We start from the raw sequence: 14,121 nt of genomic DNA, 5'->3' as shown, positions 1-14,121 counted from the left end.
GAAACTCCCAGGCGTTATTATTAGTCACTTAATCAATTATCATAAATCCGAAGCTTTTACAGAGATCGCATATGTGTGGTGAGAAATGATTGAGTGAAGCACTTAAGTTGGGGATCTTTTGCTGAATTTTATGTAAATACCTAAAACAATGCAAGCAAGCAAGCAAGCAAGCAAGCAAGCAAGGACAAATCAGAGATCAAAGCCCTCATCGACCTTTACTCTTTTTGAATTTATTGTTACTATCATTTTTTTATTTTCTTCTTGTTATTAATCTGTTTTTCTTCCCTCGGCAAACCGTTTCGCAGCACAAATTACGCTGCTTCCGAAACCTCAACTAGAAGGAGAACGACTTAGAACCCTAATTCTCCAACGGTTTCGCCAATGCTAAAACCCTAGAAGTGCCTTCTTTCTCTCTGGACAACTCTGATTGTCTGCACTCTGCAACCCTTCCTTGGATTAATTATTTACCGTCGATGAAGGAATTAGAAGAAGGAGAAGGAACCAACAGGTCTGGTTCGGTGGCAGGAGCAGCAGCAGCCAATACTGATGCCCGTTCTTCTCTTCCTCCTCGTAAGAGACTTCTCTCCGGTTTGAAGCAGGATGGATGTGAATCTGCGGATTCTGCTTCATCTGCTTCGTCGGTTCGGTTCCGAAGAAAGACGCGAGAATTGCCGAATATCTCCGATTGCCATGCATGCGACGCTCAAATGAGCAATAAGGGCAAAGATAAGCTTCTAACCCTAGATAGTGAGTGGCGCGTTTTGCTACTTTGCAAGAAATGCTTTGACGGTGTAGAATCTGCAAAAATTTGCTCTTACTGTTTTTTGGGAGTATCTGAGGAGAGTGCTGGTTGTCGCAAGTGTCAACGGAGGATTCACAGAGCTTGCATTTTGAAGTATCCTGGGTTTGTTCTGTGTTCCAATTCGGGTTCAGGTTCTTTTACGTGCATTGATTGTTGGGTTCCAAAATCGCTTGCTAATTCAAATGGAGCTTGTAGGAGCAGGAACCCTCGTGGAGATAGCAAGATAATGTCAGATGCTTGTTCGGTGGGTGATTCTTGCTCCAAGTCATTGGAGGATGCGGTAAAAGATGCTAACTTGGCTGCGGAGAAGAAGATTGCTTCTGCAACTTTGGCAAGACAGAAGGCTTTCACGAAAGCTGTTGCAGCAAGAAGAGCTGCAGAGCTGGCAAGAAATGCTCTGAATTTGGCTGTGGTGGCTGCAAGAGATGAGAATAGAGAGAATGATTCTCCAGCAAGTTGTGCTTTGATTGTTGACGATGCAGAATTGGCACTCCGGTTGCATCGGGCAATCAACAGCTCACCAAGGATCGCCAAGGACTTGTGCTCATTAAACTCAGACTACTTGCGTTCTCCGAGGATGCGGCACCCTAATGGTAATTCATTAGCTAGGGCCTCTGATCCCGGAAGTCCTAGTGTTTGTGGAAAGCTTGAAATTTGCAGCGATAACAAATTATTTGAAAATCCTGATAAAACTATTTCAGAACCTTCAGTTCGCATTTTCACGCCGGATCATGATTCTTTAACTGACTTGAGTGCTTTGGGAGAAAATACTGTGGTGGACAAAGATTCAAGTTCTCAAGTAAAGCAGTGTAAAGAAAATGGTAAGGATGGTGTAACAGTAAGTTCTGAGGAAGTGTTTGAAGAAGGTCCTCTTAAAATAGTGGATTGTAAACATGATAAAATGGAACTGCTCATGAAGGAGGAAGAGGCGAGCTGTTCCAATAATTTAGTTAATTCTAGTGGGGATGACAACAATACAGAGTCTGGATCCCACTCGTATCACAAGAAAGATGAATTGGGCTATAAGGTTTCAAATAATGGTGGAACCACCTGCCAACTCTCATGCGATGGAGATTCTCCTATGCTGCAAAATAAAAGACGCAATGAGTCTGATATGTATTTAAGAAAGTATAGTAAGAGGCACTCAAGCTTAAAAGATGTTCTCCATCGTAAGACCAAATTTCTTTATGAAGATTTGCCCCTTGAAAGTCAGGCTTCAGCTCCTGGACTACCTAGTTTACAGATGAACTGTTCTAAGGCATCGAGAACATTATCTGATGCTTCTTTCCAATCTCCTTCAGTTCCCCTGCAAGCTTCTGCATATGCAAGTGGGCCATCTGGAAACCAGTTGTGAACCTTCGCAGGTAATGAAAAGTTGATTCACTTTCTCGCTGTATGATAATAGCTGTTTTCTTTCCCTCCCTGACTGTGTCATTGATCAAGAAGTAATGGATTCCTTTGTAATGTTTTGTACCATCCCTCTATGTTTGTTCATCATAATCGAACTCAAGCAGAGAAGCTTTACGTGAGTCCCTCTATAAATTTAGTGTATTTGTGTTTCTTTCTGTTTTATTTGGTTAGTAGGTACTGGGTTTCAATTATGCTCTTTCAGTACATGATACCTCTTTAATAGTGGCTTCCTATGGTTAGATGATTTGCTTTGTTATTTTAGGGAATTAGCATATTGACAGATTTTCTAATAAAAGAAAGAGAGAAACAAGGTATCCAGAGCTTTCTTGATTCGCTCATCCTTAAGAAGCCTTGACTATTTCCTCTGACAGCTCGCATGAAGGAGAAATATTAAAGGTGGCTTCTGCTGCATTGGCTTCCTCTGTGAAGGACTTCATAGATATTAGTCCATGCAGTCTTTTCTGAATTGGTATTCTATGGTAGTTCAAGATTGTTTGCTTGCATCATTTAGCTTTCTTGTGTAGTTCCTGGCCTTTGATGGACAGTCATATGCATAGTGAGTCAGTCCTAGTCGTAAGTCACTTTATTTATTTATTTTTTCCCCCCTGATTTGATGTGTTAATTGTAGTCCTGGAGCTTATAGGAGTTCAGTTGGGTCTTTTTCTACACTGGTAATGTAGCTAGTTTAAAGTTCTAGTTGAAGTAGGGGTGGCTGAAGGCCTTGAGTCAGTTCTGTTTTTGGCTTTTCATTGTGTTATTTGGATTTCCAAGTCAGTTAAGGAATTATTAGAACGTCTGAAATTGTGGTCTATATATAAGTGCACTGGCCTAAGAGCCACCCACAATTTTAGCAATACATTTTCCAGTTTTATGGCGACATTCTACTGTGGACTCAGTGTTCAACGTGGGTGGATTCCTGCTTTTTCTCTTCTCCATTCTTCTTCTTTTTCACTTTTCCAGTTCTCTTCAACTTTCAGGTTGGTTTTCAAACCCCTTCTTCATTAGTGGCACCCCTATTTTCCATCTATTACAGGTAGTTCATCTTGATCTTAACTCTCTTATTGGTGGTTAGTTTGCCTTCAAAGTAATTAAATTTCAACCATCTTCCGTGGTTTAATTGGTTTCTTTTATACTCCTGTTAATTTGATATCTGTCTTTTTTAATTCGAGATTCTGTTTATTTAATAGTTCCTATCCATATATTCTGTGAAAATTCCACGTCTTATATCCCATATCTGCTTTGTTGTGTTTAGAATTCCCCCCTCTCTGCAGATCCTATCCCTTTGAGATCCATTGAGATCTCCAAACTTAGGTTCTAGGAGGATACTGTTCTGCATAAAATTCCTTCCCCATATTTAACTCATCTATGAGACAGGTTTCTGGCATGAGTAGTTCCAAAAACCAATTCGACACCCTTAGGCTATTGCCTGCAATGTGGCAGTTCTGTTACTGCTCAAACTAAGTGAACATGTTGTCCACATCATGACCTAGTCTTGGATTTAATTTGATTCAAGTCGAATTGTGTGCGGAATATTATGCTTCAGAAATTGTTTGAATAGTTGGTTCCATTCGGAGATTTTGACTCTTGAAGAATCAAGAGTAGGATCTCCGTAGATGCTGACTATGATTGAGATGGGCCACTATATTTGAGATGTAATTTGTCCAAAGACCTCATCTTTTTAATGGTCAGAATGACCAGTTCATCCTTCCAGATGACAGTTTCATAGCATCCAAATTTGGTTCTTAGGATAAAGGTTGAGCAGAGCAGATCTTTTAGCAGAGGTACCTATCACTCAAATTTATTCTCTCTCAATTTTGGACCTATCGTCCTTACCAACATCATATCATAGTGGAGTGAGAATTGTTGCATCAAGTTACCTAATGCTAGGGAAAATCTATAAGCTGTTTCTGGATCCTATCCATGCATTCTCCCCAAGCTCAAATGGCATCATGCCAGTAGCTGTGAGATTCAGTGCTGAATCCCCAGAACCATTTGGCTAGTGAGGCTAGTTTCCTCTCATCTCATGTAGGCACCTTAACTTGAGAAACTGTCTATTTAGTTTTACTTACACTTCCTGACCAAGTGGTCTTTATTTGAATCTCTATTCCAAAGGGAAATTTCTCTTGATTGGTTCATTTCTCTCAACCACTTCTTTTAGGGTTTCGAATATGATATGGTAGTAGTTAACCCCCTACCCTGTGGGGGATTTTTTTTGGGGGTGGGGGGGGGGGGGGAAGAGAGAAAGCAGAGAAAAGGTTGTAGAACTAAGATTGGATGGAAAGTTGATGCACTCAATCTACTTAGAATTTTAACCATGGAGTCTGATAATTCCATTTGCATAAGTCTTCCCCTTAAATCCAAGACTAATTGCTCAAGGTGTCATCCCTCAGCCTCACTTCCAAAATGTTTGCATGGCGTAGTACCCAACTTGTCTTCAATGTTAATCCCTTTCGACTTGCTTTGCTCCAAGTTTTCATGATGCCCTTTATTGTTTCAAAGTATTTTATTGTTTTCATTCACATGATGAATGTATTATATTTGTGTCTCACAGACGAATTTGGTGTCATCCACAAACTTTAAATTAGACACCTCCACCTTCCCCCGATCACTGTGATTTCTTTGAAGTTTTACTCTTAAGCATTATGAGCAAGTCTACTCTTCAAGAAAGGGGAGGTGTATCTAGTTGCCCATCCTTTCTTACTTTAGAAAGGCCTTTAGAGTAAGCCATTGGTAAAGATGGAGTTGGAGAGTACATATGGATCCAGTAATCAATTTCCTCCATCTATTTCCAAAACCATATTCTAACAGACATAGAATACTCAACTTTACATTTTAATGTGCCTTTAGGGATCCATCTTGCAAACATGAAACCACCTCTTGGACCCCTAATCCTTCATTCTTCTATATAGCACCAAATGGTATATAGGATTTTTGGAGTTATTTTGTACTAATGTAACACTAACACTTCACCTTATATTGGGATGAGGATATTTTGACATTTATGAGGACATTAATGCCCTCCTTCCGTACTGCATGCCACCCTATAGAATCTTAATTTTTCTATATATTGTATGTTATATGAACAAAATACAATCCTTAGGGCTAATTGAAAGTTCCACGTAATTATCCAAAAATAAAAAAGTCCGATGATGTAGGAAAAGGTTCATATTTGAGTTTGATAGAGACCTGAATGAAATGGAGGATTCAAGGCTGGTTGATTGAAGAAACAGTCTTGAGAAGAAGTATTTATAAGCAGGGTGATGGATATAGAGATATAGATTTTCAATAGTAGTAACTGAATTTATGAACTTTAGATTGGACAATGGTTGGGGCAGTGTCTTGGATGTGGATGAGAGAAATTTCAGCAAATATGATAAAAATAAATTGGCAAGAGGTAGGTAGGTTCTGTGGGAAAGACACTAGTAGTTGTGTCAGGATCATGCCTAGAGGATCTTGAAAACATTATGCTTTCAATATATTTAGATGATGAATCAAACTACCTGCATATGTGGAATATCTAGAAGAAATTGACAAAACTCTTTTAGGAGTCATCCTCTGACTCAAATTTTCAGAATAGATAAATCATTTAAGAAATTTAAAATATGCTAGTATTTACCTTTATTTATTTGCTTGAACATGGGTTTGTCAGATACCAACTGAAAGACTTCTACACTGCGACCAAAATAAAGCAAAGTTTTGACCTTAAAAAATTAGTCCCCTAGAAGAGCAACTGTACTAGCACCTTAGCTCCACTTAAGAGTACCCAAATAAAATAGGGGCATCTCAAAATTAAGTTTGGACATAAACCGTTCATTCCAAACTATCCAGAGAAGAACATAAAAATTGTCTAGATTCAAATCAAATAAAAAATTGAGCATATAATACCATAACTGTGTGTGACCCCAAAAGAGGAGATTTTTGAACGTCTCAAGAAGTATATGCTCACACCTTGACCTTCTTTAGGCACCCAACATGTTTTCCTATGCCTTGGTGAAACAATGGAGTCCACTGGATCCATTGTCTCAATGTCCTACGACTCAAACTGAAATGCAGTAAAGCACCACTGTGCCCCATTTCTATCTTTTTTATTCTTTTCATAGAATACTGTACCACCATACCTTATGCTTTGATCTACTCTGCTTCTCATAAACTCAGATCATTTGATTTATGGGGTCCCATTTTTGCAAGAACTTTCTGCAGAATAATCCATTGAAGTGACACTAAAGATTCAAGAAGACTTCTCTGTTTCTTAGAAGTTGAAAAGCCTTGATGTGTACTTTTAAATTTCATTGCAGAACAAAATACAGGGGAGAAGTACTGAATCCTTTTTTCTATCTTTGATAAACTTGGTAAATGCATAGAAGCATTAAGACCATTGTTAGTTTGCAAAATGTAAACTAAAAAAATAAAAAAATAAAAAACCTTTGACCCTTTCTGAAACAAGACCCTACATCTGTGTGTGTGTGTTTTTTTTTTTCCTTCCTGTCCTGTATGAATAAACAACTTTATTGTGTCGCAATGCATCGTCAACATATCAGGGAAAATGCAAAGCCAGTGTCGCAACCCCAAAGGAAGCTTCTCCTGGCGATCATGGAGAAGATCGAGTAGGAAGTCCAGAAGCTGAAGGATGTAGGCTTCATCCTTGAAGAACAGCACTCAGACTAGTTGGCAAACATAATCCCCAGTAACTAAGAAGTGTAAAATCCGTGTTTGTATAGACTTCTGTAACCTAAATGATGTGTGTCCAAAGGTTTCAGACAAGTGACCAGTAATGTAAACTTACTCTTCCTCTTCCTTTAGCAGCTGACTGCTTCCTAACAGAAGAAAGAATGTCATATTGCTGGTCGTTATCTGTTTAAAGTCTATCTTATCTTTACCATATGGCATTACCTTAAAGCGCTTCCTTTTGCAGCCAGAAAACCATGCATCTCAAAAACCAAATCATCATACATTATCTAATGGAGCACACAAACTGCCTGATTTGAAATTGGAACTGGTCTTTACACTGGGTAATTTTTATTCATTAGGGTTCTGATATCTAGTACTCCCGTTCAAATGGCATGTTTATCACAGCAGAGGACTTTAGCTGTAGTTAAAAGTCCACATATTGAAACTTTGAGCTTGACTGTGAATGAGAATCTCCCAGCAGAAATGAGAACGCAACTATAATTTCCCAGGTGGGAATTGGAACTGCACTTAAAATGAACTGGTGTATCCGAAAATTGTATTCCCCCCCCCCCCCCCTCCCCCTTCTTTTCCCTTCATTACTAACACAAATTTCATGTATGGGATAACTAGTACAGAAGTTAGGAAGAAAATGGCAAACTTGTATTGAATTCAGATGTGGTACAAGCTTCTTTCACTCCAACAAGAGCAACATCTGATGAGAGATTTAGTGCATTTTAGAAGCTAATTGGATAAAACGGCTTATATTCCACTTTCCACCCCTCGGTCCTTGCACACTAGAGACCGGATAATAGCTTTCGTGCTGCAGCTTCACCACTTTTTTTTGTCCACATATAGTTAGGCTGACATAAGATAAGTTTGTTATTATAAAGGAAACAAAAGGCCCATCCTGCTATGTTCCCTTCTACAGAACAGGAAACTACAAGAATGATGCTATCATTTTGGTAGGGAGGGGTAGATATTTGATGTGAGGGCTGGCTACATGTCACTTGGTTCATAGCTTTACCTATTGTTAACCCATTATATGTCCAAAATTCAGCCCGTTTCAAAATATAGGAGGGGTTGAGTTTTTGCGTCCCAAACAGAACCTGATTCCTGTGGTTCCAAATAAGCTAGCATATTATCATGATGTTAAAGAAAAAAGATTTTAAATCTTTTTTATGGATGCCACCAGGTCAAAATAATACATAATTGTCTCAACATGACGAGTGAATGGGGGCAATGGTTTGATGGAGACTAGGGACTGTCGTACTTGCAAGTGGATCCCACACACTTGGCAAGATTCTACGTCCAAAAGATTATGGTAAATTAAGATGGAGACATAATCCCCTTAGTGTTACCCTCTATAATAGGATGATGTTTTTTTTTAAATCTTTGAATGATAGACTATATAATATTTTTCTATTTATCGAATATATGATCTTGATGTTTATATATAATTTTTTAATATTACATTTTTTTTTTATTTTTTATTTTTACAGAGAATAAAACAAAAAAAACATATTTAATGCACAAAGCTCTTGCTACTATTTGATCGAAGATGAATCATAATGTATGCAGTTTTACTCTGTTCCACAAAGAGACTGTTTTGAGATGGAGATAGGGAAATATGGAAGGGAAGATGACTATCTTCATTTAGATTTTAAATAAAAATGTCATAGTAGAGGGCCTCAGTAATATTAAACGAATTGGACTGAGACATCTTTTTTTTTTTTTTGGGTAGAACTGAGACATCAATCAAGGAGATAATGTCGATTTGAAACTATTATCAACAAAGACAAGTGGATCTGGTGACTTTACGAAGCCGTGTCCCGGCGAAGCTGCTCTGAACATCAACATCAGCTCTGAGCATATTCAAATAATATGCCCAACCCTCTCTGTCCTGTTCTGCTCACTTAACACACTGAAATGCATTATGAAACTTTCAAATTTTTAGATTAGAAAAAGAATAGGAGATGGAAATAATTGAAGAAATTAAACTAAACATTCAAAATAATAATAATAATAATACTAACAATAAAAAAAGAAAAGAAAAAACAAATCTAAATCACTGTGAAGTATTGACTATATTTTTAATAAACTCACACTCCCCATGGTACAAGTTCAAAAATACTTTTCTCCATCCTTCAAAGGGTCAACTATTCATGGCGAGGAGATTCCCTTCCTCATGCTATCAGCTTGGATTACATAGACATGAGGGTAGTGGTTTTTGCAGATATAAGCCACCATTCCGATCTTTTAGACCTTGCCCAAAAGTTAAGAAATTGAGTCGGTTTGTTTACGGGAAAAAAATTGTCTTTACACATATAAATGATGTGATTTTATGGTTGAATTTTAGATTCATTGTTAACTTTCACATCTTATTATTCATGATCACAAATACTCTTCTTAAGTTCTAATACTCTTCGTATGATGAAGGGATTCTTCATTCACCTTAGGTGAATGAAAACTCTATTCTAGTGAATCTACTTCTTTAAGTCATCCAACCACAGCCTCATATTAGTCACGTGCTATGATGTCGTCTTAAATAGTAATAGGGTTAACTGCTTCAAGAGGATTCTAAAACCCAATCAGTAAGAGGGAACAGGATTTACCTAATCCCTAAAATATAAACAAAGATAAGATTTATTTCAAATAAAGTAAGTGATCCTTGTTAAAATACTAAATCAGATTTCTTTCAAATAAAATAAGAGATACATGAATGTGACCATGTTTAAGAGGATTGGTCACTTCAAACCAAAAAGAAAAAAAAAAAAAAAAAAAAAACTATCAACCAAATGTGGGTTTATCCAAAGGACTTTTCTCTATGAGTGTTTGATAAATTTTCCATTTTCTTTATTCATTTATTTGTTTACCCATATTTAACCCAAAAAAAAAAAAAAAAGTTTCATAAGGGTAGATATATCACTCACGCAATTTAGAGTCAATGTTGTACTGAAGGGACCCACAGGATCCGACTGCAAAAAATTGATTGATGCCTATGACCTTTCTTTTAGTAAAGCAATTGAATCATCCAGTACTTTTACACGCGCACACACACACAAATCTCTCTTTATTATTTTGATAAATTGAAAAAAAAAACTTTTTAAAAGATAATCCGATTGTAATATAGGGGTTGAAATCTTCTGCAATTCCGATCTCGTACAATTCTGTACAATACCATCTTCAGACGGTGACACGTGTATTGATATCAATACAATGGTTCAGATCTGGTACAACTAATAAAACATTAAATCAGTGAAAAGACATTTAAATCAGATCTGGACCATTGCATTGGTATTAATACACATGTCACCCCTTGAAAATGGTATTTTATGGAATTGTACAAGATCAAAATTGCAGACGATTTTTTTCCGTAATATAGTGCTATCTAGCTGGTTCTCCCTGTCTGTGGCTTTTGACAGAGACACGTACACGGAAATAGAATAGGTGTGAGTGAAAAAAAAAAAAAAAAAATCGTCTGGTTTTAAGGACCGGTCCATTCATAGGGCTCCTCTATTTGTTTGATAGGATTGAAATGCATCCACAGGTCAAATTACTGACTATATGGTATTGCCATGACAAAACAATATAATGGGCCAAACTTTTGGTTTGTTTTGTTCACAAATAAGAAGTGTTTAAGGAATTCAAGGGGGTAGTGCAGTTGATGAGCAGCGAATTTAATATGAGCTATAAATTTGGACGTCTTAAGTTGACTCCCACTAGGTATACCTTAAGCCACTCACACCGGAGTGTTTAGTGTCCTTCATTGCTTTCAGTGAAAGTTGAATGATTCTCATTCAACCTCGGTATGACTTGGTCCATACAATTATGGGGTCAATATGGGCATGCGAGATTAGTCAGATCGAAAGCTTGGATACCTGTCATTAAAAAAAAAAAAAAAAAAAAAAAAAGGAAAAATGTTTTAGGAAATTGAGATGCTTTACATTAGAATCATATCAACGTCATATTGATACTTTATCTATTTTAGGATAATATTTCATCCTTTCTATGCCAATAAACAATGACAATTCTTTATGATCAAGCTTGATTACACTAATATTAATCACAATGAAGATCAATCTGCTGGGACTATCAGGACATGTATAAAACACTTAGGTTACCAAAAAAGGAAAAAGTATATAACAATAAATGGGAGCATATAGATTGAATTTAAGTATAGAATTCGGTAATTAGCAATCCAATCCAGATATCCAATTATCCAAATTACTTTATCACCAATTCTTTGCTAACCGTGTGGAAGAATCTCTCACATTACACCAATGACAATGTGCATGATGGTATCGTATGTAAGAGCTCAAAATGATCAAGGAGGAGAAAAAAATAACTAAAAATCAAAAGGTACAAGATTTGTAAACCACCATCTAAAATTTGAAACCTAGGACTCAAATTACAGTGATAACTCTCTGTAAAATATTTTATATACCACTCTTATTTCAGTGTTTTTCGATAATACCACCTTCGAAGGCTCAAAATTGCACTGGCAGCGTGTAAGACAAACCACCCCTACCACCCTCCCAAAAAAAAAAAAAAAAATAAAATGTAAATGACAAAATGATCAACTAATTAACCTGTGTTCTAATATGACGCGGCAATCATGGAGGACTCTTCACTTGTTTCAAATTGAAGTTTTATTCTGGAATCCATTAACAATTTCAAGATAGTTGATAGATGGTTGGACATATATGCAGATTGCAGAGAAAAACATGTTTCTTGCAGACTTGGAATCTAAAAGCCAAGTCTTTCCATGGAAAAAAAAAAAAAGCCACTAGTGAAGAAGACCTGCCAAATTATTGGTTTGAAACGGATTCTTCAACCTTGATTTTGATAATAAAGTCACAAATTTTTTCTTAAAAATTATTCAGCATTTGTGGTCAATCTTGTTCCTCAAAAAATTCTCATTTATATCAATCATGAGATCAATGTTATAGTAGATCATCTTGCAAATCAGGGTGTTACTCTGAGAGCAGACATTTATTGGGCACCATCTCCTTCGTCATTCTATTTGACTTAGAATGGGATGAAATGTCTAAACCCCATTATAGATTTTGTTAGACTTTAATAAAATTAACTGCTAATGACAATGTCGAAAGTGTTCAAATCTTGTTACTTTGCTATTCTATTTTATTTATTTACTTTTACTCTTCATCGCTTACCTTAATGAAAAAATATAACTCTTCCTAATACGCCTTGGTTCAATAGATTGATAAACATTGGCAGAGAGAGAGAGAGAGAGAGAGAGAGAGAGAGAGAGAGAGAGAGAGAGAGAGAGAGAGAGAGAGAGAGAGAGAGAGAGACCTCTTCAGTAGCCAAGGTAACAAAAGCTGAACAGATGCATCTATAAAATGTTGATTACAGACACAGGCCCATGCATAAAACGTTTACCATTAATATATTATATTAATTGTACTATTACAGGAAAATGATTAAAATTCTCTCTCTTCTCCCTTTCTTCCCTTTCCAACCTGGCCCTTTTCCATGATTATTACTAGTCTATCTCAAAAACAAGAATCACGCGAGGAGATTAAATTTGCTTTCCTTCTCTTACAATGAAGATCAGGAACCCTCCTTTTTATTTCGCCATCCTAATAAACCTCTTTCCTGCAAGAAAAAGAAATGAATAGAAAAATGTTCATAAGTTATGTTATGTTTTGATATTTAAGGTATTTCTATATAAGATAAGGAATAATGTGACAAGCTTACCATTTTGCCTCTCTAAGCCTTTCTTAGTTATAATGAGGAGGAGGAGGTGAACTGTAATGGTAGACCGGTGGTGGTGGCGGCGACTTGTAGATGTAGACTGGAGTGGGAGGCTTGTAGGGTGCCTTAGGTGGTGATGGTGGTGGGTACTTGTGCTTTGGTTGAGAGTGGTGCCCATGGGGTGGTTGGTAGTGTTCCTTTGGTGGTGGAGGAGGAGACTTGTATTTGTACACTGGAGTAGGAGGAGGGCGGTGCTCATGGGGTGGTTGGTAGTGTTCCTTTGGTGGTGGTGGAGGAGACTTGTATTTGTAGACTGGAGTAGGAGGAGGATGGTGCACATGTGGTGGTTGGTAGTGTTCCTTAGGCGGTGGTGGAGGAGACTTGTATTTGTAGACTGGGGTAGGAGGAGGGCGGTGCTCATGGGGTGGTTGGTAGTGTTCCTTTGGTGGTGGAGGAGGAGACTTATATTTGTAGACTGGAGTAGGAGGATGATGGTGCACATGTGGTGGTTGGTAGTGTTCCTTAGGCGGTGGTGGAGGAGACTTGTATTTGTACACTGGAGTAGGAGGAGGGCGGTGCTCATGGGGTGGTTGGTAGTGTTCCTTTGGTGGTGGTGGAGGAGACTTATATTTGTAGACTGGAGTAGGAGGATGATGGTGCACATGTGGTGGTTGGTAGTGTTCCTTTGGTGGTGGAGGAGGAGACTTATATTTGTAGACTGGGGTAGGAGGAGGGTGGTGCTCATGGGGTGGTTGGTAGTGTTCCTTTGGCGGTGGTGGAGGAGACTTGTATTTGTACACTGGGGTAGGAGGATGGCGGTGCTCATGGGGTGGTTGGTAGTGTTCCTTTGGTGGTGGTGGAGGAGACTTATATTTGTAGACTGGAGTAGGAGGAGGATGGTGCACATGTGGTGCTTGGTAGTGTTCCTTAGGTGGTGGTGGAGGAGACTTGTATTTGTACATTGGAGTAGGAGGAGGGTGGTGCTCATAGGGTGGTTGGTAGTGTTCCTTAGGTGGTGGAGGAGGAGACTTGTATTTGTACACTGGAGTAGGAGGGTGGTGCTCATGGGGTGGTTGGTAGTGTTCCTTTGGTGGTGGAGGAGGAGACTTGTACTCATAGGGCTTCTTGGGTGGTGGAGGTGGAGACTTGTACTTGTACACTGGGGTTGGTGGTGGTGGTGATTTGTATTTATAGACGGGGGTTGGTGGTGGATGAGGCTTACGGATTGGTGGAGGCGGTGGTGATTTATATTTGTAAACTGGGGTTGGTGGTGGGGGTGACTTGTACTCGTATGGAGCCTTCGGTGGTGGTGGAGATTGGTAGTGGTAAGGAGGAGAGGGTAGAGGAGGAGATTTCCTGGGCGGTGGAGGAGAGGTGTAGTAGTAGTTGTTTGCAGTGGTCTCCAGTGGCAAGCTAAGAGACAACACCACCACTAGAAGAGTGGTAATGAGGGAAGCCATTGTGCCCCGATTGCTTCCTTTTCCCCACATCTTACACTGAGAAGTGTTGCTTTGGATATGTCC

At 38.3% G+C, this 14,121-nt stretch overlaps 2 protein-coding genes across 3 annotated transcripts; one reads left to right on the top strand and one right to left on the bottom strand.

Annotated features, from left to right (window-relative positions):
- Positions 1–61: 61 nt before the first annotated feature.
- LOC122072178 lies at positions 62–7,093 on the top strand. The gene is made up of 2 exons (XM_042636750.1): positions 62–2,166; positions 6,751–7,093. The coding sequence occupies exon 1, from the start codon at positions 474–476 to the stop codon at positions 2,154–2,156; it is 1,683 nt and encodes a 560-aa protein (XP_042492684.1). The 5' UTR covers positions 62–473; the 3' UTR covers positions 2,157–2,166; positions 6,751–7,093.
- Positions 7,094–12,213: 5,120 nt separating this feature from the next.
- Positions 12,214–14,121, bottom strand: LOC122089014 (extensin-like). 2 transcript variants are annotated; one of them, XM_042658428.1, is made up of 3 exons: positions 13,745–14,121; positions 12,602–13,705; positions 12,214–12,499 (listed from the first exon to the last, which is right to left on the bottom strand). In XM_042658428.1, exons 1-2 carry the CDS (start codon positions 14,086–14,088, stop codon positions 12,625–12,627), a joined length of 1,425 nt encoding a protein of 474 aa, XP_042514362.1. In that variant the 5' UTR covers positions 14,089–14,121; the 3' UTR covers positions 12,214–12,499; positions 12,602–12,624. The 2 variants fall into 2 exon arrangements, with proteins under 2 accessions (XP_042514362.1, XP_042514356.1); XM_042658422.1 differs by having other exon boundaries at positions 12,602–14,121.

This window comes from Macadamia integrifolia, chromosome 2 (assembly GCF_013358625.1).
Source record: "Macadamia integrifolia cultivar HAES 741 chromosome 2, SCU_Mint_v3, whole genome shotgun sequence".
Lineage (NCBI taxonomy): Eukaryota > Viridiplantae > Streptophyta > Magnoliopsida > Proteales > Proteaceae > Macadamia > Macadamia integrifolia.
The sequence above is the reverse complement of the archived record's forward strand: the minus strand, read 5'-3'. Positions and strand labels throughout refer to the sequence as shown.

Bases quoted from the DNA above. Each gene is read 5' to 3' on its own strand.
- LOC122072178 (XM_042636750.1), top strand. From the start codon at position 474: ATGAAGGAATTAGAAGAAGGAGAAGGAACCAACAGGTCTGGTTCGGTG.
- LOC122089014 (XM_042658422.1), bottom strand. From the start codon at position 14,088: ATGTGGGGAAAAGGAAGCAATCGGGGCACAATGGCTTCCCTCATTACC.